At 45.3% G+C, this 27,287-nt stretch overlaps 1 protein-coding gene across 5 annotated transcripts in view; it reads left to right on the top strand.

Moving 5' to 3' along the window:
* The window catches only part of SMG6 (SMG6 nonsense mediated mRNA decay factor), a 200,607-nt gene that overhangs the window by 39,353 nt on the left and 133,967 nt on the right, over positions 1-27,287 (top strand). For all 5 annotated transcript variants that reach the window (NM_001205827.2, XM_024980132.2, XM_059878048.1 and 2 more), the window contains exons 9-10: positions 8,003-8,064; positions 14,914-15,059. In NM_001205827.2, the coding sequence (NP_001192756.2) occupies positions 8,003-8,064; positions 14,914-15,059 (208 nt within the window). The remainder of the gene's footprint in view (positions 1-8,002; positions 8,065-14,913; positions 15,060-27,287) is intronic.

The following is a 27,287-nucleotide window of genomic DNA, read 5'->3' as shown; positions in this document are numbered from 1 at the left end:
ATATATATATACCTGCACACACACACACACACACACACACACACACACACACACGTATATATGTATTTAAACTTTTTATTTTATCTTGGGGTGTAGCAGATTAACAACGCTATGATAGTTTTAGGTGGACAGCAGGACTCAGCCATACATACGTGTATCCGTTTTCCCCCAAATTCCCCTCCCGTCCAGGCTGCCACAGAACATTGAGCAGAGTTCCCTGTGCTGTACAGTAGGTCCTTGTTGGTTATCCATTTTAAATACGGTAGAGTGTACCTGTCGATCCCAAACTCCCTGTCTCTTCCCCCCATTCTTACCCCCTGGTAGCCACACGTTTGTTCTCTTAGTCTGTGAGTCTGTCAGAGAGAGATTTAAATGCTCATGGTGATGAGTATGTTATTTCCCTCCAGCATTAATATTAGTACTGGACTGTTTTTCTTGAGTTTTTTTTTTTTCTGTGTATTACCTGGATAATCTACCTTACCATTATCAAATCTGTATATTTTAATAGATTCTTCAATAGTCATTTACTGAATACATATTAAGTACAAACACCATGCTAGGCTGTTTAAAAATATTATTGAAAGGAAATAAGAGAATTTCCAGTTTATTTCTAAAGATGAAATCTGTGTTTCACTTAGTTTGAGTAAGACCTCTACATGATTCTAAAGACTTCTACTTGGTCTGGGCCAGTGCTGGTCTCTGTAAATTGAGTTAGTTAGAACTGAACCATTGGGAATTAGGGACAAAGGATCATTTGAGCATGGAATGATCATTTTCTTTGTCTTCCCTCTTTTTTCTCTATTGCCACTGGAGGATTACAGCAGTTTCTAAACTGGTCTCCTGGCCTCTGAACACTTTTATCTTGCCCCTCCCCCCCAAAAAAAGCTAAAATTTCTAAACAGTAGCCAGAACGTCCTTTTAAAATTAGAGCTTTGCTTATGTCACTACCCTGCTCAAAACCATTCAGTGACTTGATCAAGATCAAACTCTTTAACAGGGACTTCTGCAACTTGGCCCAGCCTATTTCTCCAGCCTCCTCCTTGCAGAATCACTCACCTGGCCAGGCCAGCATGCCACTCTTGGGAACATCACTCACGCTGTCTTCTTTTCTTAAGACACATAGACGTGACTCTTCAATCTACTTTTCCTCGGACATCTCTGATGCTTCTACTGTGGAAGTAGACAGCATCCTATACTTGCCCAATCATGGTGCTCTATAATTGTGTTACCCACCGAGCAGAGATTCTCTCTGCTTTGTTCATAGTTCATGCACAGTGTCAGGTACCTAGACGATGGTAAGTCAGTTTTTGTTGAATGAATGAAGGAGTGGGGTGGACACAGGGTGAGAAGGACCTCACTCACCATCATCAACACACTACTGACCCATTCATTTAAAAGATGGTTTGAACTTGTGTATGTGCCTTTGGAAAGCTATTTTCTAGTCGTCCACCTGACCACCAAGTGGGCGCTTCAGCCCTTCCTCTTCTCTCCCACTTTGTGCAGATGCAGAGTTGTCCCAGTTCCCCCATTTTTTTGGGTGGATGGGCATGAGAGTTCCCAGACTCTTTGAGAGAGATGAGTCAGAAAGAAGACTCATTCAGAAAGTAACTCAGTCAGAGCAACAGTGCTGCCCTTTGGCTGAACTTTCTCTCTTTCCCTGTGTACCTTGAGATGCTAAGTTGGTGGCACTTCTGAGCTCTAGGTTGTCAGACCACACAGCACAGGGATTCATAAACCTTAGTCTGGCACTTTCCCTTGATTAGGGTTGTTTTGGGAGAACTTCTGGCCCCCTGGTCCAAGTGAAATGCTGATTGGGCTTGGATGTGTTGTGTTTTCACCGGGCCCCTTAGCCTCATAGTGGCTTCCAAGCTGGAAGCCTTGAGACCCCATTCATATTTCTCTCTAGCTTTCGGGGCATTTGAGGTCAAAAGCTGTGGGAGCAGCAGTCTTTGGCATTTGGTGTGTTTTGTGCTGTCATCACAGAACAGGATGGTGTTTGCTGAGAAGCCGGCAAGAGAGATTCAGTTTAGTTAGAACTCTGCATATTTGGGCTTTTAGAATTGGAAGGAGCACTGTGGATTGGTGATTCCCCTGCACTGGTAGGTGGGAGGGTAGCTGTCAGCACTTCCTGGGGGGGTGGCGCTTCTTTTAAAACAGCCAGGAGCATCATTGCTGTTTCCACTGTGTGAGTGGTAGCCCTCAACTGTTGTGCAGATCCATACATTTTTTGAGACCCCAGTGTTACAGATGAGCCCAGGGATCAGCAAGCTTTTTCTGGAAAGAACCAGATAGGATTTTAGGCTTTGGGACATACACTCTCTGCTACAGCCACTCAGCTCTGCCTCCATAGGGGGAAAGCAGCCACAGACAATACGAAACAAGCAAGTGTGTCTGTGTTTCAGTAGAACCCTATTTGTGGACCCCAACATTTAAACTTTATATGATTTTCATGTGTCATGAAAAATTCTTTCGATTTTTTTCAGTGGTTAAAAAACATACGAACCACTCTTCGCTCATGGACCATACGAAAAAACCCTTTGGCCATAATTTGCTGACCCATGATCTAGCCCAGGGTTTCCTAGTCTGTCTGTCTTTCAGAATTACCTGGAGACATTTTCAAAATGCTGACTCGGAGGCTACTTCTCCCCTCCCTGAGGACTCTGATCCTGAAGGCCTGGGGAATCTGTATTTTTTACAGAAGGCCTTCTTGTGATGTGTACATGATCAGGGGTGTGGAATTGCTGATACTCATCTCACCCAGCCTTCTCATTTTATTTTTTGTCTGCATCACTGAAAACCTTTATTACATTTTATACTGAGTATTATTCCATTGTATGGATAGAGACCACATTTTATTGGTCTGTTCATCAGTGGATATGTTTTTCCGTTCTTTGGCTGTTGTGAATAATGACCTATGAACATCTGTGTGCCAGTTTTTGTGTGGACATATGTGTTTGTTTCTCTTGGGTATATACCAAGGGGTGGGATTGCTGGGTCATACGGTCACCTCCTTCCTTTGCACACACTTGCATCTTAGGACGTGGTCTCCCCCACCGGCGCTCACACGCCTGCCTGCCCTATCCCGCGTGAGCTTCCTTCGCCTTGAATGCCCTGCTGAACCCAGCACCTGCACGTGTGTGTTCTCAGTTTCCCAGTCACGTCCAGCTCTTTGTGACCCCATGGACTGCACAGATTGTCCGAACTGTCCATGGGATCCTCCAGGCAAGAATACTAGAGTGGATTGTCATTTCCTCCTCCACAGCCTTCTCATCTTATTGAAGAAAGAGCCTTAGAAATTTTATGTGACTTGTCAACAGTGTAGCAAATCAGTGGCATAACCAAAATTCAAACCCAGGTCGTGAACCCAGTTCAGTGGTCTTTGTTCAAACTGTTCTATACCACTTCCTACCCCCGTAAACAAATAAGCCATAAATACAGAATAGTCACAGATGCGTGATTCTTTCTCTTTTCTTTAAACCTAGTGCCAGTCACCCTCCCGAGAGCCAGCCAGTACTCTGAGCTCGGCTGTCCCCCTGCTCGCCGGGTTTTCCGGAGCTGACTGCTGATTTGCCGTTCAGCCCCATTTCCCTCTGGTCTGCTGGCTCTAAGTAGGGGAGATAATGAAGCAATAGCAAGTAAATTGCTTTCGTGTAAGACTTTGTTGAGGCAGCACTAAGCTGCTGTGTGAGAGTGAGAACTGTTGTTTGAAGGGGTCCCTAGTTTTAAGAGGCGTGTTTTACACTTGAGTTCACATGGCTCCAGTCCAGCCATTTAAGTAGGACATCGCTACATGGAGTTTGGGCTTAATTAGAGCTAATTGAGCTGTCATCCTGCCCAGAATGGTTCAGGGGAGAAGAAACTGAAGGTGAGGAGTAATTCACCGTACCTGCTCCACCTCCGCCTTGGTGGGGCTCTTTGGGATTTGAGGATTGATTTTTGTGGTTTGCTCTGTCTTGTCCCTACAAGGCATCTGAGTCTTGCCATGTGACTTGCCTTTGCATTGTTCTTCATCTGTATCCTGGAAAGAGGAATCCCGGACGTTCTAATGAACAGTTTTCTTCCTACTGTATGGCGGTATACTGCTGACTTACCCTTCGGCTTCCACGTTCTACATCCTCACTTTCTCTGTCATCTTAGATCTCCCCGCCACAGACTTTTCTGCCTGAGGGACAGTGACAGGGAAACACAGTCCTCCAGTCACCCTCATAGTCACAAGGCCTTGTCCTAGGTTTCGGGGCATAAATGGGGAGTTGGCAAGTTCATATGTTATTTGCTTACCTTTTATTCTTGGACTGCAAGTTCTTTGGCTTTGAGGACCCTGTCTTGTTAGTCTCCTCTTGCTTGTACCTGGCAGGGGGCACTGGGGTGAAGGTGGGCGGCTTCATCTCTGTGCTCCCAGTCCTCTCCACCCTGTAATCTCAGCACTTGAGGTAGGTGATGACTGGGCTTTGATGGCAGGCTCTGAGAGTCCTTGACTGTTTCTAACAGGTACCCTTGAAACTTGGCCTTCCCCCACGTTGTGTCATATCGACGGGTATAGAGCCATTTTTAATACTTGGTATATAAAAGTAGAGGCATTCCAGATGAATAAATTAGAGAATGATAGTTTATATTTCCCCAAACCCTTTAAAGATGCATGCTGGAGTTCCTCTTAATATTAAGTTTTCTCCTACTGTCCTTAAAATGATTAACTTTTCAGATATTCAGTTTTCCATACAGCTCTTTGAAAGGAGGAACAGCTCTCTGAAATTGAAATTGGGCATATTTCAGAGTCCTCTCCTCTGGTGATACCTCACTGCCTCTCAGCAGCTTCTTTCTCCTTCCTTGCTCTGCAGTTCACAGAGCACTCAGGCAGTTCTGAGTGCTGATAACCACCACAGGCATAAGACATTAACTCCTCAGAATGCTTTAATTTGTATTATTTCGTTTTATCCTTTTAGCTCTGAGTTAGGTGACATCAGTGGTAGAAATTCCATTTTACAGTTTAAGAACAACCCAAACCATTTTAACTCATAATCCCATAGTTAATGGCCGGTATACTTTACTGTGAGTGTCGTACCCACTATTAGTGTCTCTTTGGGTCATTGCTTTTAGATGGTATAGAAGACTCAGGTGTCCACAGTGAGTTGGTTTTGGACTTTGAACCAAAGAGCCAGGCACCCTTTAATAATTCTAACAGCTCTCAGCGCTAACACCCAAGAAGCATTTTTGGTTTCTGGTGACCAGTATGTAATTGCACAAGGAAGGTCTGGAGGCAGATAGCTTCACCATACGAGGAGAAGTGGTTCTTTCTCCACCTGGGAGACCATCCAAGTGCCCTGTTAAGAATCGAGAAGTTCCAAACGTGAGGCCAGTCCGGGGTGATGTGTTGGAGAGAGAGGAAGCTCAGACTGAGACCTTCCTTACTGTGGACTTGGTGTCAGTTAAGTTGTCCTAAAGTTCTGCCTCAGCATGTGCTGACTTCATGTTGATATCTATGATGACGCTTAGTCCCATTTTAATCAACGTGGAACAAATCTACTTTCTCAGAATAGCATGCTTTACCTCTCTGTACAATGTATCTACATTTTAGCTCCTTTCCTGCTCAGATTATTGGTGACAAATAGAGAGAAACTATATTTAGGGTAGCAGGTACTTTCAGACTAAAAATAAAGCAGTGGTTCTCATTAACCAAGGTCAGAGAGAATGTGTGTGTAGTTTGAGTTTGCTAAGATTCCCTTCACTGTCACTAGTTGAGAAACAATGCATCGAAATCCGCTTTCTACTGGATACAGTTAAAATACACTAATGGCAGGTGTGAACTCAGATAATTAAGTCGGAGTCATCTGCTACCCTGAGGGTGAGACCTTTGGGAAATACGTAGCTAGAATCACAGTATTAAAAGAACCCATGGTGCGCTCATTTTATTGCAGGAGGCGTTGTGGGTCACGCAGCATGTTTCCTGCCTGATCGGTAAGGAAAATTGGAAGAGAAAACTGAGCTACTCTTTTAGTGTTCTTCTTCCCTCATCGGCCCTTCGTGAAGAAGCTCACCAGTTCTCTTCCTGAGACGGATGGCAGTTTAAGGGGAGGAGAACTGTTTTGTAGTCAGAAGACCTGGGTTCAGGTTCTGACTCTGCCATATACTGGTTTACGTTGCTTCAGTTTTTGAGCTGTGTTGCGTTGGGGGATGATAACTGGCTTGAATTAAATGGGTTAATACCGTTTATCCAATGACCTTGTATGTATAAATATAACTGGTTATGGATGAGTTAACCAGTTTATGATTGACAGCTGGAAAAAGGGACAATTGAGTTAAAACAGGAATAGAGAGAAATATGTATTTTTATCTTTTTATTTTGAAATAATTTTATACCCATGGAAAAGCTATAAGAATAATACAAAGAACTCCTGCATATGCTTCACCTGATTTCCCCAGTTATTAACGTTTTACCACTTGCTTGTTGGGAGAGGATGTTCGGCTGACAGTTGAGTGTTTACAGCACGCTGAGCGTGGGAGGCACTGTTGTCTCCACTGTGCAGAAGGGAAATCTTTGGGAGGTTCCATTTGTTGAATCTCCATCGTGTAAAAGGGAAAACTCAGGGAGGTTACATCTGTTGCCTGAGACCCCGTAGCAGGTAAGTGGCAGAGGTTTGAGGGGTAAGTTTCCACTACCTTCCTTTGCACTCTAGCCCAGGCCTTGCCACTAACCATGGCAGAACCACTGACCATTCGTTTTGCAGCAATTCCTCATCTTTCATTTCTGTTCATGGAACCCAGTGTCCCCCCAGTCCTGACTCACCTCTCTATAGAGACAGGTTACCTTCCTTAAAGTATCCTTTTTAACTCCAGAATTCGATGTTTGATCTGATGTTGCTGATTAAATGTAATTCGTTTAAGCAAAAATAAAGACTGAAAGACTGAAGATTACATGCAGTTTGTGGTTGAAGTCGCTGGTGAGGTGAGAATGCCCCCCTTTCCTCACACTCAGTTTCCGTGTGAAATTGGTGGCACTGCCACAATTTGATTGCTTTTCTCTTTTGCAAGAGTATAAGCCTTTTGGGCAGAGCATCCAGGGTGCTGGACCGTTCCTTGTCCTAAGCACCCACTCTTGAGGGATTCTTGATCCTTCTTCCTGTCTGGTTACAAGGCCCTGAGCACATTTCTTCCAGGAGACCAGGGAGGATGATAGGGTTTGATTCTGAGATTACTCCTACTGTCTTTGAAGTTTTTTCCCTCCCTTGTTTTGCTCAGAAGAATCTCTCTCCTAGTTTTTGACAGAAGTAGATTTTCTAGAACCTTGAATTGAGGTTGCAAATTTGGTGACTCATGGATGTGAGCCAGATATGGCTGGCAGATGCATGTTTTTGGCTTGCCTGATGTTTAAATTTTTTGTTGTTGTTGTTAGTAGCTAACATGTAAAAGTCAGAGGATTTCACATAAAAAACCAGCACTCAGTTTTTATTTAAAAGAAGAAAAAAGGGAAAGATTTTAACTTTGGTTTTAAAAGCCAGAGAAATACAATTTGATGAGCTAGTTAGTGGTGGGTTTCCTTACCCTTGGTTTCCAAAGAAGAGTTTTGCTTTTGGGGTACATAGAAAAACAGCTCTTAAGTAAGAGTATGGACTTATGCAGGATCATCATTATTCCTGTCTTGCCCTTGTCTCTGTTTCATTTTCATTGTATGAGGCCAGAGTGACTTGTAGATGGCAGAGGGCGACAGGCATCTTGCTTTCTGCGCTGCTTGGCTGGTACTCAGTGCTTCGCTCCCTGCACTCAGGCACTGCTGCCAGCAGGGGGTGCTGTCTCCTCACTGAGCCTGCAGTCCTCTTGGCTCAGCTGAGCAGCAGCTGTTGGGCATGGGCTCTGGGTCTGTGTGAGTTTGGGCATGTTCATTTGGTTCCCATCCCTAGTGCCCACCCCTTAGACCCTGGCCAGGTTATTGTGTCACTAGGGACTCTGTTCAGTAACAGGAAACTGGGGAAAGTTTAATTGTTTTCTCCTCTCTCTTTTTCCCATGCAGCTGAACAAAAGGTTCATCCTCAGTTTTCTCCATGCCCATGGGAAGCTGTTTACCCGGATTGGGTAAGTGTGCAGGATGTTTATTTTATTTTCCTACATTACAAGTCATTTTGGAATTTAATATTGTTAGCAACTAGACTGTGTTTGTAACTGAGGGCACAGGGTGTGAATTCTTAGGGGCCTCCACCTTCCCTCCCCTTCCCTCCACTCACTCTCCTCCAGTGCTCATGAAGTTTGGGAAATGTTACTCTCCCCCCCTCTGACTCCCCTTTCTCTACCTTTATTAAAACCCCCTTTTAACCACAGTCTTTTTCCACCCCCCAACCCTAATCCCTCTGGGTTTCTCTTTCCTCTGCCTTCCGGCTCAACCCCTAGTGAGCTCCTCAAGGAAGTCATGCTCAGTCCCTGGGTGCAGCTGCCAGGGGTCCTCCTTGGGGGAAAATACTATCCACTCACTTTCCCTTAAGGAGAAGGGAAAAAGAGTGGACAGTGATTTTTTTCCTCCAACAGTTTCTCCCACTTCAAACCATACCCCTTCCTCCTGTGCTCAGTGTCTGGCACCATGTTGCTGAGCTCAGTCAATGCTGAGACTTTTCTATAGTCTCACTGGCCACCATGGATTTCCAGATAAATCTCAGGGAAGGTGGTGTGTGGGAGACCCTGTCGTTTAGCGCTTTAAGTCTCTGGGGAGAGACCACGTTTCGAGTGTTCTTTTGGTGGGTCAGAGTTTCTCCTGACTGTGAAGCCGGCGCCCCTGTGCTGAGTGCTTCGTTATTCCAGGAGAGGAACAGGTGGCAGTGCCCGCAGGTCTTCTCTGCGTTGAATACATTCTGAGTTGGAGGTTTTCTGGTGAACTACCCTTTGAGGTGCTTGTTTTAGACTCCAGTTGCTCCAGTTGTTGTGTTTCCCTTTCGCTTTCTGTCATAACCTTGTAAGTTTATCTCTTAACGCTCTAGAAGGTTTCCTTAGTGGGAGAAGCTGAAAGGCTTTGTCCTGTTCGGAGGAACACTGTTGAACGTGTTGGCGGACTAGAAACTGTGCCTTTTACATACTCATGTATCATCAACCTGGGCAAGAGTGACGAGGATGGCCATAGTCTTGAAATGACTTGGAAAACTTGGAGCAGTGCCAGTAGATGCCTGTCTGCTAGTAGATATATGTGTGAAGTAACCACTCAGCAAAGGAAGCTAGGTCCCTCAGTAGCAACACCCACCCCCCCCCCCCCCGCCCCCACGCCAGCTCTACTCTGGTGGGAGTTTTTGCTCAACACTGTTGTAACCCTAGTGCCTGGCATGTAGTTGATGCTCAGTAAATAGCTGTTGTAGGAATAAGTGAATCATTACAAGAAATGGGTAGATTGCAAAAGACTGGAGAGAAGGAATCTAGAATTCTTTTGGGTCATCGTAGACCCAGGCCAGTCACTAGTGAATAATGTGAAGCTGCAGTTTCAGGGTGGGTAAGACGATATTATTTCATGCAATAGCACAGCATATCAGAAAAAACTACTGTACTACACTTAAAATAGGTGCTGTGATTCTTCATCTCTTTATTCTTTAAAAATTCTCATTAAAAAAAATCTTTCCTTTAGTACCTTTGTTGTCAGCATCTTCTCTCTGTTTTTCCTTTTGCTGTGTTTGCCCTTTGAATGTTTATGTACCATGTTTGCTCTAAGGCACGATTTTTCAACCTCTGTACTATTGATATTTTGAACCTTATAATTCTTAATTGTAGGGGCTGTCCTGTGTTTAGCAGCATCCAAAGCTTCTACCCACAACAGGCCAGTAGCATCCTTTCCCTTCACCCCCAGGTGTGACAATTAAAATGTCTCCAGACATTGCCAAATGTTCCCTGTGGTGCAGAGTTACTCCTGATTGAGAACCACTGCCGTAGGCATTTCTCAGCTCTGTTAGAAACTTCTGGGACTAAAAAAGTTAAAAGTCTTGGTCCAGAATATAGGAATGTTTAGGATATATATATATATATATTATATATGTGTTATGTATATATATAAAATCAGATTATGCATTAGTTAAAACCCTATTTTTCCCCCTTTTAAATTTCTCATGTTTAGATGTGTTTTGGAGGAAGTTTGGAAAAGAGTCGCAATAATGATTAAAAAAAAAAAAAGCTAGAAATGATTTCTGAGAAGATAAATGAATTTTTTAAAAATAAGATAACCAAAGGTTTACTTAGAGACAGCTGTTGGGGGTACCCTAACTGTGTTTAACTATTAGAGTCATAAGCAAATAGTTTTGATTTCTGTGGGATGACAGCAAGAGAAAAATAGGCTTATGTTGCAGCTGGAGAGGTTTGGGTTATATGTAAGAAAATTTCACAGAGGGAAGGTGTTCAGGAATTTTCTTCTCTATTGAAAAATGAGCAGATTATCTCATTTGTCAGAGGTGGTTTCCTGTGGTCCAGATTATTTTTCAAGATCTCTTCCATTCCTGCATATAACCAACTCTGTTGGCAAAAAGATAAGGCCGGTCTAGTTCCACCTTCATGAACACTGAGTTGTAGTAGTGTTCACATGAGGAAAATGCATGTAAATTCTGGGCACTTCAGCCCCTCAGTGAGTATTCCTCTCGTGCTCTCTTGGAGGTGAAAAGAGAATTGAGCCCCATATTTATTCTGGAAGGCAGAGAAACAGCAATAATTTTTCTATTGGAAAGAAAAAAAGCCCCAAACTATAGAAGTCTGTAAGACCAGAAAAGCGATGAGCCCAAGCCACACACAGCAACGTGGACTGCTGCCTAATTACCAAGAAGATGTGAAATGTGGGAGGCGTTGAAAATGAATTAAGAGTGAGGAGATTGTAATGGGGAGCAGCTGAAGACACATCCACTGTCCCGCCTGCCTGCTGAGAAAAGCCCCAGCAGCGTGGCCCTCCCAGTCTTCGTCCTCTGGGCCTGTGTTCCCTGCTGCCTCCGAGTGCACTTGAGGGCCTACTGTGTGCCACACCAGTCTCCTTTCTCTCAGCAGCCGGCAAAAAAAGAAATTCCAAGTGTTTGATGGAATCAGGTGCCAAGAAGAGTTTGTTTTTCTCTGCTGACTAGTTCTAAGACCTCGAGAGGGAACGAGTCAGAGCGTCTGTGGGCTCTGGTTTCCTTATCAGTAGTTTAAACAGATGAGCTCCAAGGTCTGTTCCAGTCCTTATGTTCTATAGCCCTGTGATTTTTGTTTCTCATGGCTACCCTGTCACACGGCCGAGTTGTTTGGTTTGGTTTGATTTTGCTATTGGTTTGCCCCTATCTTGTACAGGTTTTAAAAATCAAGATGTTAAGAAAAATTAGGGAGCCTGATTCTTTTCCGCAGAGAATATTGTCAGGCCAGCTGTGTTCCCCAGTATCTGAGAGATCGGGTCCTGCCCCGTTACTCACTGTCTGAGTCACTCCCGAGTCTGGTCCCAGTGCTGTCTGAAAGATTGATTTCTTGAAACTGCCATTCACAGGAGACTAGGTGTCTCTCGAGATCTCTTCAGAAGGCGATCACTTCAGCCGGAGAAATGCACATCCTACAAGTGATCATACAGTTTTAAAAGACAGGGCCAGAGTCCTCCCGGGCTCAGGGAACAGAATCGGGCAGGAGTGCTGTGTGGCTCCTGACAGACACTGGCTCTCCCGGGGAGGGGCACAGCGGACCCGCCTGGGACTCCTCTGAGGGGTCGGGAGGCCGGCCATCTGTAGACTTGGGACTCGTGACGAAGAGAATAATTTAGCTTCCCATTGTAGCCTAGGTTGAAGTTGCCACTTTAGTTTTTTACTTGCTTGCCGAGTCATGCTCTTTGCACACTTTCAAGATCTCTTGGAATTCAAAGACTCATGTGTTTATTTTGGACTTCGAATTGTTAAAAATATTATGTTTGTGTCTTGATTTACTTTTTAAAACTAGAAGTGTATTATATACAAAAGCCAGAAGTATCCATCGTAGGGGAAATCTTTTTACCGTATACAGTGCTCGTTGTAAAATATTTAGAAAACCCAGCAAAAAGAAGAAATAAAAAATTATTCCTATTCTCACTATCCAGAGATAACTATCCACTGTTAACACTTGATGTATATTTTTATCTTCTCTTCCATACATCACACACATGCATTCTCTTATTTATTTTTTATAAATATCTATAAAAGGGATCACATTAAACTACTTTAAAACTGTCTTCAGTTAATATATATTAAACTTAAAAACAATCTAATACAGCTTCTAAAAAATATAATTCAGTTGTATGGATATGCCATCTTAATTATTTGTTGTTGTTGGACGTTTTAGGCTGCTTCCAGTATTTTGCTGTTATAAATTGCCATCTTTTTATGCTTTCTCACCTCTTTCTCTATTGCTGCTACTGCTGCTGCTTCTTGTGTAAAACTTTTACAATTATTACATAAGTAATATATAAAAATCTCCTTGTAAAAGTATAGTGTGCTTTTCTAAAATTTCTTTCAACTCTTTCCCAACCCCTGTGCCCTCCAAAGAGATAATGCTGGATACCAGGTTGTGTATTCTTTAGACCTTTTTATTGCATTTGCATAATTACTTATGTAGCCATAAAAACCATCATTTTATTTTGTGGGTTTTTTTCCTAAACAAATTGTATTCTGTCATTATCCCAGTGTTAGTATAATTTTCATTCTGCAATATGGAGTGGAACAAAGAGAAAGAAATAAAACTACTTACAGGTAATTGGAGACCAAAACCAGAGAGCATTTTGGTTACAAAATTGGGTATGAGAAATGCCGTTATTGAGCTCTGAGGAAGAATCTTTTATCTGCATGTCCTTCAGTTGTTGCCTCACAAAGCTGATGTTGTCTGAGAACTTCATCTTCCCTCGTATCTCAGAAGTGGAGTTACTCTAACTCATACCCTTATGCATTTGATTTCTTTTTCTTTTGTTTTAATCATTGTGAACTAGTTGAAAGGTGAACAGCAAATTTTTTTTTTTTTTTTTTAACTTAAAAAAAGACGATGTGGACATTTGGCCTGGTGCTCGTTTGAGCCTTAAGTCTGACCTAGGGAGTGATAATGGCTGTTTCAATTCGCATCCCGGGAAAGAGTCTTCCTCAGACACAGCCTCGAAGCAGGACCGTCCCACGTGACACTTCTGTCGTGTTGTTCTGTGCTGGCTCTCTACTGCCTTTCAACACAGAGACACATGGCTCCGAGACTCGCCCGGTGTGGCTGCTTTTCAAGCAGAGTGAACTCTGCGATTCTCGTAATGAGAAGTGCTAGCCCCCCTCCCCACCTCCGACCAGAAGGAGTGCTGCACAGTGTCAAGGTTTAAAATGAAACCTTTGTTACAGCCCAGGGGGAAAAATGGATCCAGTCCAGCCCCAAACATATCACTCTCTGCCATTCCAAACCGACCAAGAGTTTTAATGGTTCTGAAACTTTTTAGAGGTGGGAGAAAATCAGTGTGTTTTGGTAGTTTTGTTGCTGTGGGTGGTGGCGGCAGGAGTGTGGGGTGGGGTGGCACTTGAAATGGCATGTGGGGGCAAGGAAGCAAATGCCTGGCATGTTTTGTGCCAATGAAAACGAGGACAGCTCAGCAGAGAAGGGCACTGGAACGTAAACTGTAGTTGACTCGTAACTGTGGCATGACTTCTGGGTGCTGGGGGGTCAGTCGCAAGAGGTGCCTCCAAGGGCGAGGAATGAAGCTTGCCAGGCTTTCAGAAAGCTGTGGAGTTTTCTAGCCTGGGGAGGGTGCTTACTACACACCGGAGAAAGGGTTGAGGTTCAGGTGAAAGCAGAAGCACCTTTCCCTGGGACTCGAGACTGTGTTGTATCCTTTGAGGAGGATTCCCTTCCCTGTGGCTTTCCAGAAGCTACTTATTAATCCAAGCTGGAGCTCTTCCTCACCCTCCTCTCCCCTCACCCCAGTACACAAGCTGTGGACCACAAGCAGTTTGCTTGCTTGTGAGGGGGTGTGAGGATGGATGAAAAGATACTCTGGTGACCGTGAATTGTTCGGCGTGGCCCTCAGGCCCATGTGCCTGGTTTTTTTCTCTCTCTAGCACCGAGTTTGAATTTGCTTTTTATTTCTGAGGACTTCAGCTGTGGTTTGTTCCCGTTGCCAGAGGAGCTCCAGGCATGCACCACTGTTCTGTGGCCACGTTTGGCAAGCAGCGGTTTGAATGACCTCTCCTTAGGAGCGTCGGGTCACTGGCTAGATTTCTGCCTCCCTACATTACAGGCTCTTCCTGTATTGGGAGTGGCAGTTGGCCAGGGCATTATATTTCCACTGGCCTGAAAACATACAGACCCTGATGAGCAGAGCCCTTGTGAGAGGGAGGAGGACAGCAGCTCAGGAAAGGCCGAAACCGATCATCGGGGCCCCCGGTTGAGGGGTTCTCCAGGGGACATTTGGGGCCCTTATGTGGAGCGATTCGTGTGCTGGTCCCTAAGTTGACAGCAGCAGAACTGCGTCTGAGAGCCTCTCTGAAGTGAAGCTTTGAGTGAAGAATCTTTAGATTCACAAACCTCTTCCTAGAATATGGTTTTCATACTAGAGAGTTTGGGGACTATGCTGGCCTTAGAGCTTAAAGGAAATTTGTTCACTATTTAGAAAAACTGATGGTTTCAGAGAGAAACTTTGATTTCAGCTTGAATCCAGTTATTGCCAGAGGTTAGGAAATAGCATACCAAAGCGTAATAACTCATGGTGATTTATCCAAAAAATTGAGTTGTTTCCATCTCTAAACCCTGAACACGTCTTTCTTTTATATTTGTTCACAACCTTAGGGTACCCGGAAGGTTTGTGAAGTCAAAGAAGCATCCTAGGTGTTAGCTGTCTGCTTTTCTGAGAAAGAGAGAGAAAGAGGGAGGGAAGAAAGGAATGAATGAGTGCGTGTATGTGTGCGTGCACGCACTGAGTGCTCTCGGGAATATGCCTCACTGATGGGCTGGCTGTGCTTGTAGGATGGAGACGTTCCCTGCAGTGGCTGAGAAGGTCCTCAAGGAGTTCCAGGTGTTGCTGCAGCACAGCCCCTCTCCTATTGGAAGTACCCGCATGCTACAGCTTATGACCATCAACATGTTTGCTGTACACAACTCCCAGTTGAAAGGTAAGGAACATCCAGTTTCTTAATCTAGACAGATAAAGATTAATTTGTCTTCTTTCCTGTGCTGCCATGCCACTGCAGAGTCACACACACACACACACACACACACCCCCACCCACCCACCCACCCACCCACCCACCCCTTCCTCTTTTCGTCCATCGCCTTTCAGATCTTTCATGTACCCTCCGAAATCCGTATGACTCTCTAGTGCTTGGGTGGGATGGTTGGAGGGAATCATGGGTATAGAGCTTAATTTGCAAACCCAGAGACGCTGCTGCACATCTGGCTGTGCTGAAGGCAGCAGCAAGGCCTCTCGGAGGCTGCAGACCCAAAGCCTGTCCCGGAGGGGGAGGCATGGCTGAAATGTTTCATTGCAGAGACCATACGCTTGGCAGGGATGGGGAATAGCTGTTTCTGGACTAATGTACCCTGTTTGTTCAATATGGAAAAGTCTAGTTCCCTATGGGATATCCCTTGTGGGAGTCTGCCAGGGAGTAAGAACAGAGAATTGATGAGCTTTGGTGACTCAAATCTGGAAGCAAAAAACTCACCAGCCCCAGAGTTTGGCAGATGTAGTGGTATGCATTCTGAGATGCTTTTCTGAACACTGGGTGTTTTTTTTTTTTTGACATGAGGTGGGAGGTGGGGAAGGAGAAATGGGGGAGGGGCTGATTGGCAGGATTTGTAAATGTTCTGGTGACCAGGTCACAGTGGAAGGATGTTAACCGGATCCCTTCCCCTCTCCCCCACCCCACTGAGGTAAGGATGATGTGGTTTGACTTGATGGAAATCTGTAGCCTGGAGGTGACATTATTTTGTGTGTGTGTTTGCAAAGGAGACTTGGTCCATGCTGCCAAAAAATCATTTCAGAGCCTCAACAGAGAGTGTCTGGTCTCAGGATTAGAAGGTTGTCACCTGCAATCCCAGGAAGTGGGAATTCCCTTACAGAGACTCCATTGTAAAGCAGACCCAGTGTTTCTGGACAGTCTCGCTGGTTCTTTCATGGCACCTTTTCTTAGTGGTCTCTGTCACTCTGAAGTTGGTTTATTTCCCTTTCCCATTTGTATTTAGGGTTGTGCTTCAGCCTGCTCTGGTCAGGTGGGGGGGTGCTCTCCCTGGTGAGCAGGCAGCTGCGCTTTCCTCTGAAACTCGGCTTCTCCGGGGACTCCGCCAGGCCCTCTGCTGGTTTGCGTGGGCTTTCCATCACGTCTGAAGCCTAGAGGGAGTTCTCTTGTGCGTCTGCCGCAGCGTCCACAGCTCCTTGCAGAAGGTGAAAGGCCCAGGTTGAGGTGCCATTTTGAACTTCTCTGAATATGTCCGGGAACACCACTGAGAAAGCACGCAGTCCTGAGGGGCAGTGGTGGTTTCCAGGAAGGAGGAAATAGAGTTTGTAAAGGGTGGTGAGGCGGTCAGTCCGGAGGGGAAGGAACTCTATCCCTTCCTCATCGCTTGAGGGTCTCGAGGGTCGGGCCACCGGGTGGGAAGCCCGTGGGCTCGGGGGAGTGGAGCCTCCCGAGGTAGCTTCCTGTTCACTTCCCTGCCTCCGTCTGGCAGCGTCGCAGTCAGTGAGCCGCCTGTCACAGAGCGCAGCCTCTGCCAAGGTACTGTTTCCCCATCGGGGAACCTGGAGGTGTGAATGTAAAGGCCCCACAGCTCTAGTCTGCGGAGCCTCTGTTGTCAGCAACTTCTGCTCCGCGGAAAGGAAGATGCTGGCCTTTTCATAGGCCACCAGCGAGTCCTTTCCTTGGGGCTGCTGTAAAGGTAAAAGCTAAGAAAATATGGGTGAAAGGAAGGTGAGACAGTGAGAACAGAGAGAGAAGGAAGTAGTGCTTTCCCCTTGGAGGCCAGCATGCTTTTTCTCGGACTCTTTACCATGGTCACTCCTAACGAGGACCTGCTTGCCAGGAAGGACGCGTCGCAGCCTGTGCGTGAGACCCCGCCACCGGCTCCGGCTTTGTCCTGACGCTCACCTCCACGGGGCAGCTGGGGCCGAGAGCTGAGGTGGTCCAAGGGTGTTTCAGGGAAAAACAGCCCGGGCCACAGGATGTAACACTCAGCTAGGACAGAGCGCTCTGTGGACATGCTGCCAAGTACCCGGTGTGCAGCTGAGGCGGCTGTCCAGACCCCACTGTGTGGGCTGCCATTGGGAGAGGGGTGAGCAGAGCACTCAGCGGGGCTGGCTGGTGGGAAGATGCACTTTTCCATTTCCCAGCATGTGAGTCATCTTCGCTGGGCCCCTGTGCTGTGCTCGCACGGACAGTGGCAAGAAGGGGGTGTTGTGGCTGAGCTGCAGCATCTGTGCCGGGGGTGGAGCGGGAAGGGGGTTGGGGAGAGGGTAAAGATTTAAATCCTTCACTAATCAGCAGCAGTTTGAATCACATTTTTATGAGTAAGGAAGTGATAAATCAGCCCTTGAGTGTTCAGCCCCCGGGTCCCGTCAGCCGGTGCCCTTCTGAAGGCTGCCCTCCAGGCCGGTCGGCTGGCTGTCAGAGCCGCCACCCAGCCACGGGACCCCGGCTGTCTGCAGCCAGGAAGCGAGGGCCTGCTGCTGCCTGGCCCTCCCAGGTGCTTGGGGTCTGTGGTGATTTGGCAGTCGCTGCAAGTTAACAGAACATCTGGGCCATCATTTTTCTTTCCATTCCTTCTTGGACTTGTCCTTCTGGGTGGGTGTTTGCATATGTCAGTTCCTGGACTCTGTGGAGAAGGAACGTTCCAGCCCAGAGCAGAGGTGATCTGTGTCCCCCAACGGCCGTCGAGATCCTCTCCATCTATGCCTGGCCCTTCCCTGGAGATGTGGTGTCTAGGGAGAGCCACAGGGATAGCCTTATGAAAAAGCATGTCCTTTGCTGTGGCCTCTAACTCGTTTTTGTATGGGCTCGGTGCTACCCTGGTATAAGTCCTCTTTTCAAAATATCGGAAATGATGCTAATAGTGTGATTATTAAAATACTTTTCAAATGTGCTTTCCTTGAGGTCGAGAGACACAGAACTCTTAAAGAGCTTCAGGCACCCCAGAAGGCCCAACGGAGGGGAAACACTTAGATGGTCAAAGAGTCCTTTCTTAACTTACAGTTTTCCCTGGAGCTCAAGGAGGCAGAGGTCGTGAGATTTGTCCCCCTTCCAATAAAAGAAAGTAAGTTGACTTTTGCCACATCATTTAACCAGTGAACCTTTCAGGTCTCAGCAGTGATCTTAAAACTCACAAGTTCAAGGCTATTGATACCTTTATCTCCTCCCATCAGGTGGGTGCTCTGCAAGAAGCCTGCTGGAGTGGGACTGCAGAGAGTCCAGAATCCTACTAGTCTACATTGAAGAGGTTGAGGACAGAGACATGCGAGGGATGTTCGGGTTTCCCTTAGCAGAGGGCCTGGTATTTATCAGGCACTCAGTAAGCATTCACTGAGCACATGGACGAGGAAGTCCATGGTTCCAGGCCGACCGTCACTGAACAGTGTGTTCCCTTCCTGGCCTGTGTCCAGAATTGCCCTTTGGCGAGTAATGGGTGGTGGCGAGATAGGTGGTTCCCAGGGTGATGTCACCGCCGGTCATCGGAGAAGCGGGGCCTTCTCCACGTGCCTCAGCATTTAACACTTCAATAGCCACCCGATTGGCTGATGTGGTGCTGGAGAGGGAATGGTTGATCTAAACCACAAGCACTCCCAAGAATTTTAATTTTTTTTTTTTTTAATTCTGTAATGTAAGGAAATAAAGCTCTCGTTTCTTGAAGAGGAGTAATCGAAGCAGTATTTGTGGTAGGGCACCCCTGGAACCCCACTGCATCTCCCATCTGTGCCCAATTTGCTCCATTCTGGTCCCCTTGTTTCTTCCCCCTGTTTTCTCTCCCTCTTGCTCTCTCTCTCACTTTGTCTTTTTAAAAAATATGTTTTTATAATTCCTGGAATCAAAACCATTGCAGGCACACACTGTTTTATTTTACTGTATTATTGGATTATACTTCCTATAAATCATTGGATGTTATTCATTGGCCACCACTAGAATAACTTCCCTTTTCTGTGCTCTGGCCCCTTCTTTTTCCTCCTCTTTTTCTTCATCTACCAGTTCACAGAGGAGGCCTCCGTGTCAGCCTTGCAGAAAAGCCCTGGTGACAGCAAGAGGGCACCCAAGAGACACTGCTCGTGTGTTCGCCGTTGGGGCTTCCTGTTCTTAGGGAACGTTTAGGGGCTGGCATTGAGCTAGGGCTAGGCTGGCATTCCTTTCGTTATCATTTATGCTCGCTTTTATGGTTTGTTAGTAATCCTGAATTGCAGGAGGTGGGGGGAGGGGGTGCCACCTGCCTGCCTCCAGAGGGATAGAGACATGGGACCTGTCGACAGGGGACCCACAGAACTTGACCCCAGTGTGTGGGATGCTTGAAATGGGAGCCACTCACCTCCAGGCTGTGGTCATGTATGCAGGTTGACCCTAGTTTGTGAAGTTTACAGTCACAACCAAAATTTCTTTGTCTTCAGCAAACCACCGCCTTAGAGACCTTTGGTAAGGCAGGGTGCTGCCCCATGCAGCTCACTTCTGTCTGCATCTCTCACCGGAGCAGAATGTATCAAGTGCCTAATCCCCTGCTTGTCAGAACAGCTGTACAGGAATCCACCTCTCGGAAAGGGTAGGCCTGAGTTGAGCTGTGTAAACTGCCCCTCTCATCTCTTCTTGTCTGTCTCTGGTGATAGAAACTCTTGGGCTGTTTCTCCCCAAGGACCTTTGCGTAGATTTTACAGGTAGTCGGCACTGCCTGGCCTTCGTTTTCAGGACTGCTCAGTTGAGGGCAGATAAACAAAGAAACAGCCAGCTTGGCCCCCAAATTATGTGAGAAATGGATTCGGAGGTCAGAAGAGGCAAGGCTTCAGGAGGCAGACCAGGGGAAGGACGCATCCCTCTGCCCTGCCCTCTGTTCCTCCGGGGGAGCTACAGCTATCAACAGGCTGCTTAGCATGGATTTCTTCCCTCAGAGTTCCCTGGAACAGAAGGAAAAGCTAAGGAAGTGTTTGTCGTGGGATCTTCCTATCTTCCCTACTCTGAATTCCAGGGTCCTTGTTTTCAGAATGAATCCGTTATTTTAGGCTGAGGAAGGAGAAGCAGTTGTGAAAAGCTAAAGACATGAGAAAATCCACTCATGTCAATAAAATTAAGCCTCTTACCATGTCGGTTGGTGAAATGGTTTCTGGTTTTGCCCCAGGGTTACAGTGTGGTTTGATGTCCGTGGCTGCTCTGTGGGGCAATGGAGAAGTGCAGTGTCCCGTCACCACCTCATCTTTACTATGGGCTAGAGACCTCATCTCTGCTGCCATTTTATAGCTTCTCAATTTGATTTTTTTTTTCTCCTGGATGGATGGACTTGTTCTGAAAGAGAGACATTATTGGGGGGATGCTGGCAGCAGGACTCTCAGCTGCCTTTTGTGAACTCTCCTTAAACTCTTCCTGGGGAGTAAAATTTTACATGTTACAGGGGGCGTGGGCCACCTCTCTGCTATTTGTTGAATACTCAGGGAACATGAGTATGTTCTTGGGGTGGGGATTAGGGGGAGTAAGTTGCACTTTGGACCCTAACCAACTAAATGTTGGTCTGGGGAAGAACTGTAAGCTTTCAGATGTAGTGGCCAGGAATGACAACAGGACAACATTGTGGTCATACCTGATGAGATTTTATGGTTGCTGTATATGTATTCTCATGTGATGTCTCCCGTCAGCCTCTGACTCTTTGCAATCCCATGGACTATATATAATCCATGGAATTCTCCAGGCCAGAATACTGCAGTGGGTAACCTTTCCCTTCTCCAGGGGATCTTACCAACCCAGGGATCAAACCCAGGTCTCCCGAATTGCAGGCGGATTCTTTACCAGCTGAGCCACCAGGAAAACCCAAGAATACTGGAGTGGGTAGCCTATCCCTTCTCCAGCAGATCTTCCTGACCCAGGAATCGAACTGGGGTCTCCTGCATTGCAGGCAGATTAACTGAGCTACCAGAAAAGCCCTGAGACAGATGGGACAGCTATTTTGTGTCCTATTTCGTCGATTTACAGACTAGAAACATACTAGAAAGGCTGAGTAACTTTAGGAAGGTCACAAAGGTAGTAAATTACACCCAGGTCTGAAGGGTCCAGCCTCCCGTGTCAGATGGCACACAGAAATTTCCTTGGACCTGATTGAGACAGCTCAACACAGCAAGCAATCGTTCCCACCCTGCCTCACCACCACCTCCACCCCCCAATCTAAGCAGCTGCATTTTCCCTCTACTAAATAATACAGATAGCTTGGCACACTTAAACTCTGTCCTCTTCTCCTTTTCTCTTCCCCAGTTAATATGCTACTGTTGTCAGATGTTTTAATTATTTTTTTACTTTTAAACCTTGAAAGACAAGTTGTTGTTTTCACTTTTGTTTTGTTTTCATTATTATCATGATTGTTTTGATGGTAAATATTTGTTTAGACTCACCTATATATTTACTACTTTCTTTTCATTCCTTTTTATATTTCAGACCTTCTCCCTGGGATCAGTTTCTTTTCCTTTTTTTTTTTTTTGGCTGCCCCTCCCTGTCTGTGGGATCTTAGTTCCTGGATCAGGGATGGAACCCAGCAGTGAAAGGGCAGAGTCCTAATCACTGGACCACCAGGAATTCCCTGGGACTGTTTTCTTTTTGTGTGAAGCATATTCTTTAGAATTTATTTAGTGACATTCTTTTGATGACAAACTTTTCCAATTCGTATTTGTCTGAAAACCCTTTATTTTCCCGATTCCTCTATATTCACTGGTAATAGAACTCTATATTAACAGTTGTTTTTCTTTAGCCCACTGAAGGTACCTTGCTGTCTCTGGGTTGTTACTGTTTAAAAGTCAGCCGTCAGTCTAATTGTCCTCTTAAAAATAATCTGTGTCTCTGGGTGATTCTTAGGTCTTTTTTTTTTTTTAATAAACCCTTTGATGTTCTACAGCTTTAATGATTTTCTAGGTTTGTACTTTTTTTTTTTTTGCTGGGGATTTATAGGGCTTCATGTATCTGTGAGTTGATTTCAGCAGTTTTAGAAAATTCTTAGCATTCTTTTTTTACATACTGCATCTGCCCATGCTTTCTCTTCTCCTTCTGTCTTAAATGTCTCTTAAAACTTCTCTTTCATTTTTGACTCTCTCTCTCTCTCTCTTTTTTTTTTTTTGGTGCTGCATTCCTCGTAATTTCCTTAACTCTGTCCCTGAACCTTTTCTTAGCTCTATCTAATCTGCTAAACATGCCCTGCTGAGATTTTATTTCAGTTATATATTTTTATTTCCAGATTTTTTTCCTCCTAAATCTGGTCTTTTCCTGTTAGTTTCTTATTTCCTGAACATATTTGTGAGTTTGTCTTTTATTTATTTTCTAATATATTAAACGTGTTATTTTAGGGACTCTGATCAAGGGGTCCTTTTAGGTGAGGTTCTGCTAGTCTCGTATTTCTGCTGGTTGTTGCACGTGTGCCTTGTTTCCCGTGTAATTAAAAAAAAATTTTTTTTTTCTCTGTAATCTGCTAATTTTCTGTGGGAAATCATTAGTGGGAATTCTTGGAGACCTGGGATGAAAATGGGGAAAAGGTTTGAGTTTGCTTTTGTCCACAGTCTGGTGTAAAGAGTCTAAAATAATCATTCTGAGTAAAATGCCTGCTTGAGGGTTTTCAAACCGTTCAGGTAATGCGAATTCAGGCTGCACACCCCTGTGAGGGCTAGTGTACAGTCTGCACTTTCCGTGCACTATTTTTTTTCTCTCTTCTAGTCAGCCTCAGGGTTTGATATAGTCAGTTTTTAGCTAGTTGTCTTATCACGAGGCTGAGGATGGCTTCTGATTCACCTTTGTACTTGGGTGTAGCTCTGTGGGACCTCAGCTTTATGGCAGGGGTCTTGGGCATCCTCTTGTTGGCTGTACCCACAAAGCCTCAGAAACCCAGAGCTCAAGTTCAGCAGGTAGCAGAGGTTCTTGGGGTACAGCCTGGCCCTGTCCCACACTTAACAGCTCTAGTTTTCTGTCTTTACTCAGTCCCTGGCCAGAGGATTCCTTTTTAATTTATTAACTCACCGCTGCTTTCTAGAAGGATTTTAAAAATGCTCTTTCCAGGATAATTAGTTGTTTCATTGGGAGAGTAGACCTAGGTTCCTAGTCTGCCTGCCGTGTTACTAGAGGAAATGCTGTTATTCCTTTTTTCTTTGAAACATCAGACTCGAGCATTTTTTCCTAACCTCTGCCTGTGAACAGTGTGATAGGGGCACCTGTATGTCGGGTGGCGAGAGCATGGTAGGCTGGGCAGCTCCTTTTCCAGCCCTTGCAGCCTAGTTTTATGGCAGATGGTTTATGGGCTCAGATTTTTTTATTTTTCCAAGAGATGGTCAAGGTATACACTACTCAGAGGACTAATTGACAGATGGGGAAGAAAGGTAATGGAAGGCAGGGATAGAGGCCTGTCGCTGAAATGATAGAAGCCATTTATTGCCGAAAGGGTGTAAGCTAGGGATCTGGACAAGAGTGGTCTCTAGTTTCAGCCACATCACACTCCAGAGCTGGTAAACTCTGTTGGCCCATAAAAATCCTTTCCATTAGTCAGGGTGCTCTGTGCTTTTGTTCTTGACTACTGCTGTCCTTAGAGCTGTTTGGTTGGCTTGTATGTCCCAGTTTCCTTTTTAGAAGGCAGATTGTCATATGGTTAGGAATTTATTTACTGTAATTGGAGTTTTCTGGCTTCTCGAGTCCCCTCTTCAGATATCAGACTCCCATCTCGAAGCTTAGTTCAGAAACTGCCCACGTGATCCCTTGCCCCAAGTGCCAACAGCAGATGCAGCAATTGACACGCTGCAGGGAGTTTCCAACTGCTGGGCAGGTTTCTGAAATCCAGACACGTGCTGTTCACACGTTGGCTTCTGAAGCAAGGATCAGCGGTTGGAAGAGGGGAGGGGCTGGCAGGCCTGGAGGGAGAAAGATCTTATAATGCCTGCCCAGGGCTTAAGGCTGTGTCAGCTTTCTTCATCCCTCCTCCAGCTGGCGTTGGCAGGACAGAGTAAATCACTGTGGAGTGGTTATGAGCCCAACTCACTAGGGGCTTCTCTGAGGCACACCTGTGACGTCATCCCGTTATCACTGCTTGTTCTGCATAACCTCTTTCCACCTCTCCCCTGAGAGAGGGTGATGCCCAGAACTCGTGTCAGGGCAGTGAACAGAGAGAAATGTTTGGTAATCATTATTTCGAGATGCCTGCTAAGGACACAGTTGTAGGCTATTGACACATTCTTCAAGATTCCACACTGAAAGCAAAAACCCTCTTGCAAACATGCCCTGGATACCCTTTGTGAATCGAACTTGTTTTTAAACATGAAGAGAAAGATGATCCAGAAAGACTTGAAACTCCTAACTGTGGTCTCTCTTGTTCCCATTTCCCCTTTTTACACACACATACACACACACATGTAGTCTGCTCTCCAGAAAGACTTGAAACTCCTAACAAGCACTCACACACACACAGGCTGCTCTCCACAAGCCTCTGCTGGCTTCCCATTTCTCTCAGAGCAAAAGCCGTGAAGGTCTTCACAAGGCCTTCCGGTGTAGACTCTCCCTCCTCCCCACTGCCCTCCTTGCTGTCTCTGGTCTCATTCAGACCACACCCTGACTTGCTTACTTTGTTTTAGTTACTCTGGCCTTCTTGCAGGTCCTCTGATGAGCCAGGGGCTTCTCCCACCTTTGGGCCTTTGCATTAAAGTTTCCTCTACATGGAAGCGCTCTTTCTCCAGCCATCTGCATGGCCTGTATCTCATCTCCCATGAGTCTGTTCAAGTCTTAGCTCCACGTGACTTACTCTGACCATTCTGTTGACACTGCTGCACTCCCACCTGTTCTCCTATCGCCCCCGTCCTGCTCTGCTTTTCTTTTTCATAACACTTGTTCTCTAAACACTAGATAACTTGTGTATATCTTTTTTTTTTTCATTTTTTTTTCACATTTTTCAAAAGAATTTATTAAGAAACAGAAAAAAGGGTATAAAGTACACAATCAAAGAAATGAAAGAGTTTACAACATGGATTCTTCAGGCCGGTGGCAACTAAGAAATATTTGCTGGGCCGACACCAAGGGTACGGAGACCCCAATTCCATTTTCAATCCCATTTCTCTTGGCTGCTAACCGAACCAGCTCAAACTTCCTCCTAAGAGAAGTCAGATTGCCTTCCAAAATCTCCCCGAACTACTTCCCAGTTGCCTTTACAGCCCTTCTCTGCCTGGTCCCCGATTCCTCCTAGGCTTCAGGTGAGGTCAGCTAGACCCTTCTGAGCCTTCTCCACTCCTCCAGTCACTCTGTGGTTCCTCAATCTGTTTTTGTTCCCATCCAGATTCATTTAATTACATTCATGAACCAGTTGGGCTGGCTTGTTCTGCTGCCTTTGGTCAAGTTACCTGTTTTTCTAAGCCTACATCTGAACTTGACCTTTCTCCTGTTGGGAAGGACTTCTTGAGCAGTGTCTCTGGCAGCTCTCTGCCCCAGTTAGTCCAAGGCTACTTTCTCCCCCAGACAGAACTCTGCACCCCCATCCAACCTCCCACTTCCAGGTGGCTCTGGTTCTCAGCTAACCTGCCTGGGTGGTGGTTTAGTTGCTAAGTTGTGTCTGATTCTTGAGACCCATGGACTGTAGCCCGCCAGGCTCCTCTGTCCATGGGATTCTCCGGACAAGAATACTGGAGTGGGTTGCCGTTGCCTTCTCCAACTTGTGTGTATCTTTATTATTTGTTTTCCTTCACGACTCCTCTGCAAGACTGTAAGTTCCCTGCAGTTAGGGATCCCTGGCCTGTTTTACCCACTGATGTATTTATTGTGAGTATCCAGGGCAGTGCCTCGTGTGCTGTAAGTTTGAAATAAGCAGGTTTTGTGCTGTGCTGTGCTTAGTTGCCCAGTCGTGTCCGACTCTTTGTGACCCCGTGGGCTGTAGCCCACCAGGCTTCTTTGTCCATGGGGATTCTCCAGGCAAAAATACTGGAGTGGGTTGCCATTCCCACCTCCTGGGGATCTTCCCAACCCAGGGATCAAACCCAGGTCTCTCGCATTGTAGGCGGATTCTTTACTGTCTGAGTCCCCAGGGAAGCCCAAGTAGGTTTTGAGTTGAATTGACATCAAGAATAAAGTTGGTCAGCAAGTCAGTCTAGACACTGAAAGTTGAGTGGCAGGGCCACGGGGCATCTGCTATTTGGGCTATTACTTATAATCATGTTTTTCCTTGTTTTTTGTTAACGTGCCACTTCTGAATATGTCATTTCCAACTGCCTGTTTTATATCCTGACATTCAATTAAAGTACATTAAATGTGTCTTGGTGTTTACTGTTAATACTGGATTCAGTGTCTTCACGGCTCTGGAAGCAAAGTTTCTTTGAATACAACATGAGTTCTGTCCCCTGTCGTCTCCTAAATCTTTCATCATAAATTCTCTGTCCTTTCTTCCTGCCCATAAATATCCTTTTATTTTTCCTTGTCTACTCATTTACTATATTTTTTTATTCTCACCTTACTGGAGCAACTGTGTCCTGTTTTGTGTAAGCTAAATAATTTTTTAAAATAAGTTTTCACCTTTTGGGTTTTGTTGAGTGCTGGGGAAAAAAAAAGAAAAAAAGTGGAAACCACCTGTAAACCGGCTTCCCAGCAGTGACATTCCTTCCTATATGTATGTGTGAATATTCAAGTTTTACAGTTGAAAGTATACTGAGTATAAAGTGTTTGATTCTGTTTTCACTTGTTTTATAAGTATTCAGTTATGAAATTCTTTGTAAATATATTTAATGGCTGAATAATATTCTCATGTAAATGTGTTAACATTAATGTAATCATTACCCGTTTTCACACATTTCCCCCACTTTTCTCAGATTATAAATAATGCTTTAATTAACGTCTTTTAATAAATAGGAAACATGCTTTTCCTATTATTTCATTGGACTGTATTTTTAGAAACTAACTTTTAGGTTTAAAAGGTTTGAAGCCTTTTAACGCTTTTGATACATGGTGTGTAGGATTACTTTCTTCAGAAGCTGTGCCAGCTTACAGTCTTAGCGGCAGTGTTTGAGAACGCCCAGTGACCACCTCTTGCTAGTTCTGAGTATTGTTAATATTTTATAGTCCTTAGCACAATGTCGGCATTCATAAAGTTGTTGAATAAATGACAGAAGAAAACCTATCTCTGTTTTTTTTCAATAGACTATTTTTTAGAAAAGTTTTCAATTCATAGCAAAAATGG

This window comes from Bos taurus, chromosome 19 (assembly GCF_002263795.3).
Source record: "Bos taurus isolate L1 Dominette 01449 registration number 42190680 breed Hereford chromosome 19, ARS-UCD2.0, whole genome shotgun sequence".
Classification (NCBI taxonomy): domain Eukaryota; kingdom Metazoa; phylum Chordata; class Mammalia; order Artiodactyla; family Bovidae; genus Bos; species Bos taurus.
The sequence above is the reverse complement of the archived record's forward strand: the minus strand, read 5'-3'. Positions and strand labels throughout refer to the sequence as shown.